Consider the following 3,694-nt stretch of genomic DNA (forward strand, 5'->3'; position numbering starts at 1 on the left):
TCCCCCAATATTCAATTGAAGTTCATTGTCTAATCTGCGATTCCCAAATACCATAAATTTAGTTTTATCCAAATTCAGAGATACTATATTACTGTCACACCATTTCTTTATCTTCTCAAGTTCCTGTGTAACACATCAAGATAGTTGCTGTAGGTTTTCACCCGATGCCCATATGGTAGTGTCATCAGCAAACAAAACCACTTTCACTAAATCAGAAACCTTGCATATATCATTAATGTGTAGTATAAATAATTTAGGTCCCAAAACAGAACCCTGAGGCACTCCACATACGATGTCCAGCTCACTCGATTGCTATTCACCCAACTTCACAAATTGACGCCTCTGTGTCAAATAACTTCTAATCCAATTCAAGACCAATCCTCTGATCCCATATTTTTCTAACTTATCCATTAATAACTCATGATTGATTGTGTTAAATGCTTTTTTTAGGTCAATAAATATCCCCATCGTATATTTCCTCTCATCCATAGCACTTGTTATGTCCTCCATCAGGTCGGTAATGGCCAGAGATGTCGATCGGTTCGAGCTAAAACCATACTGGCAATCAGAGAGGATTTTATGTCTATCAATAAATGTGTCTAATCTGTTATTAGAGAGTTTTTCCAAGATTTTTGAAAACTGTGACAACAGAGAAACCGGTCTATAATTTGTGAAGTTGTGCTTATCCCCAGATTTAAACAACCCAACACTGACAGCATCGGTGTTTCTTTCAAACAGCCTAAAACTACCCATGTTTGTATTTTCCTTACAAGCAAATAAAGACAAACTTAGACTAAATATTATAGGTCTTGTTATTTGTTCAAATTGCTTAAAGGGACATCCTTTGCCAAAGCTGAAAGTAGTATGACATTCTTGCAAACACACTGATGGGCAGAGTATCTGACAAATATATTTTAACGTGTCTTTAAAGTGAACCAAGTAACAGTAACTAATCAAACTATAAATTTAACTCTAACTTTGTGCTGTTTTATGACACAGAAGTTCCAAAGGAAAAGGTCAAAGTAGCTCCAAAGGAAAAGGTCAAAGAAGCTCCTATCAAGAAAGGTAACACACACATAGTATTTGTTTACAAGCCATAACTACCTGGTGATGTTTTGGTCATAAAACAAAATTATTAACTGTCATAATGGGAATAAATCCAGCCTATTGTAATGTTTTGTTTTTGACTTACAGAGGCTGCTGCACCAAAGGAAAAGGCCAAACCAGTCATCTTGCACAAAGGTAAGACTGGTGTCATAATATACATCAAAATATCAAACTGACTACATCTTGAACTGCAATTACATACTGTATATGTATTCCCAAATTTCTATTGATAGAACAAGAAGGCCCTGGCAGAAATGTCTCTCTGGTGAAAGAGAGAGTCAAAGTAGTGCCTATGAGGAGAGGTAATTTGCTTGCATTCATGTTTAATTGGTTTCAGACTTTTCTGTGCTGTAATAAGTTGATCTTTTCAGAAATGAAGGCACCAAAAGAGAGAGACAAAGCTGCACAGTTAGGTGCAGCACATACATGACTTTGCTGGTTTTCTATGTTTATTTTGCAGCTGAGGTTTTAAAACAGAAGCCCAAACCAGTCCTAAGAAAAAAAGGTAAGACTGAGTGATCCATGTTTCATGTTATTGTTTCAAGGACTGGTCCTAAAACTGAAACTCTCTTTACTCAGAACCTGCTCCACTCAAGGCAAAACCAGTCCCAGTAGTGAAAGGTAAGAGGACACATCATCTTTTAAGGCTATACCATATTTCATTCATTCAGATGTAGGCTCAGTTCCACTGTGAGCCCTACCCTAACCCAGCATAATACTGAATCTGTGGCATTATCTTTCTGTTCTTCATTTTAGCTGAGGAGCCTAAGAAGCTTGTAATGGTGGTCAAAGCTGCTAAAAAGCAGATAGCTCCTATTCTGAAAAAGGAACATACCAATATTACAAAAACAGGTAACAAGGTTGACAGTTCAGAGAGAGTTTATCATTCATTCATTTCATGTTGCCAAATGACCACAGTGCTTCAGCTTTGCTAATATATGTAGATCTAATTTATTATATTTTTAAATGTTTCCCATTATTAGTCGTTCCCGAAGTTCCTAAGTTGAAAGCCAAACCACAACCGGTAAAGAAAGGTAGGAACTTGCCTTTTGTCTTCAGCCAATTCTCAGTTCAATAATATTAATTATTAGGATGTTAGTCATTTAGATGATGTATGACCTAAAATAATAATATCAGTCATATCAGACCACATCAGTAATCAGTCTATTCAAAGATTAAACTTAACCTTAGATATATAATATGTAGAAATAGTTTGTTTACTGACACTTGATGTGTAGAAAACATAAAAAGTGATATATTGAAAAAAGTATCCTATAATAAACACCAATCTTTACATACTAGAAACCCTAAAGGTTCATTTCTGTCATAATTTTCAACTAGTGGCAGCTCCTGAGGGACCCAAGAAGGAACAGAAGCAGAAAATCAAAGCTAAACCTGTAAAACCAGGTAATGTAAAGATTCTCTGCTGCTGCAGTCGGTCTTGCTCAGAGAAGGGTGTGAGGAAAAAAGAGGTCGTAACTGAAACACTGGAAATCCTTACACCAACATCTTATTTCAAAACCTAATATTTTTCATATCAAAACATAAGATAATTGATCATAATTTAATAAGGTATTATTGACAACCGTGTAGGTGTTGTTCAGACTCACATTACTGTAATTCCATAGATATTGATGCAGTGAAGGGAAAGGAGAAACCAGCCCCTGCAAAGAAAGGTAGGCCTGATCTAAAAAGATTTTTATGACTGATGCAGGTGCAAATTGATGATTATAACATAGAAATACATGTGTGTTTATCAGCTGATATTTCTGAACCAAAGCCCAAACCAACGCCTGTTCAGAAAGGTAAAGACCTTTGACATTCACACCTCTTTGCATTAAAAGATGCTGCATGACTGATGATGTTTTATTTTTATACTGGTCATGTGTTTTCTAGCATGTGCCATAGGATTAGTAATATACATTACATAACTGTTTGTGTTATTTACTGTTTTATTTTCTGTTTTTAGATGCTGAAGTTACCAAAGAAAAAGCCAAACGAGCTCCTTCAACAAAGGGTAAATTTACTGTATAAACACTGTTTACAATGTACACAAAGTATGTCCTTCAACACCCTCCACAAACAAATATATTTTAACGTGTCTTTAAAGTGAACCAAGTAACAGTAACTAATCAAACTATAAATTTAACTCTAACTTTGTGCTGTTTTATGACCCAGAAGTTCCAAAGGAAAAGGTCAAAGAAGTTCCAAAGGAAAAGGTCAAAGAAGCTCCTATCAAGAAAGGTAACACACACATAGTATTTGTTTACAAGCCATAACTACCTGGTGATGTTTTGGTCATAAAACAAAATTATTAACTGTCATAATGGGAATAAATCCAACCCAACACTGACAGCATCGGTGTTTCTTTCAAACAGCCTAAAACTACCCATGTTTGTATTTTCCTTACAAGCAAATAAAGACAAACTTAGACTAAATATTATAGGTCTTGTTATTTGTTCAAATTGCTTAAAGGGACATCCTTTGCCAAAGCTGAAAGTAGTATGACATTCTTGCAAACACACTGATGGGCAGAGTATCTGACAAATATATTTTAACATGTCTTTAAAGTGAACCAAGTAACAGT

At 35.3% G+C, this 3,694-nt stretch overlaps 1 protein-coding gene across 1 annotated transcript in view; it reads left to right on the forward strand.

The window, feature by feature from the left end:
* Nucleotides 1-3,386, forward strand: part of LOC109968027 (microtubule-associated protein 1B) — a 5,306-nt gene extending 1,920 nt beyond the window's left edge. The window contains exons 3-14 of the mRNA XM_020614013.1: nucleotides 1,000-1,065; nucleotides 1,195-1,242; nucleotides 1,341-1,409; nucleotides 1,568-1,612; nucleotides 1,687-1,728; nucleotides 1,864-1,959; nucleotides 2,091-2,141; nucleotides 2,449-2,514; nucleotides 2,736-2,783; nucleotides 2,868-2,912; nucleotides 3,077-3,124; nucleotides 3,286-3,386. Of these exons, the coding sequence (XP_020469669.1) occupies nucleotides 1,000-1,065; nucleotides 1,195-1,242; nucleotides 1,341-1,409; nucleotides 1,568-1,612; nucleotides 1,687-1,728; nucleotides 1,864-1,959; nucleotides 2,091-2,141; nucleotides 2,449-2,514; nucleotides 2,736-2,783; nucleotides 2,868-2,912; nucleotides 3,077-3,124; nucleotides 3,286-3,386 (725 nt within the window). The remainder of the gene's footprint in view (nucleotides 1-999; nucleotides 1,066-1,194; nucleotides 1,243-1,340; nucleotides 1,410-1,567; nucleotides 1,613-1,686; nucleotides 1,729-1,863; nucleotides 1,960-2,090; nucleotides 2,142-2,448; nucleotides 2,515-2,735; nucleotides 2,784-2,867; nucleotides 2,913-3,076; nucleotides 3,125-3,285) is intronic.
* The last annotated feature ends 308 nt before the right edge of the window (nucleotides 3,387-3,694 follow it).

The sequence above is a fragment of the Monopterus albus genome, unplaced genomic scaffold (genome assembly GCF_001952655.1).
Source record: "Monopterus albus unplaced genomic scaffold, M_albus_1.0 scaffold141.1, whole genome shotgun sequence".
NCBI classification, from domain to species: Eukaryota; Metazoa; Chordata; class Actinopteri; order Synbranchiformes; family Synbranchidae; genus Monopterus; species Monopterus albus.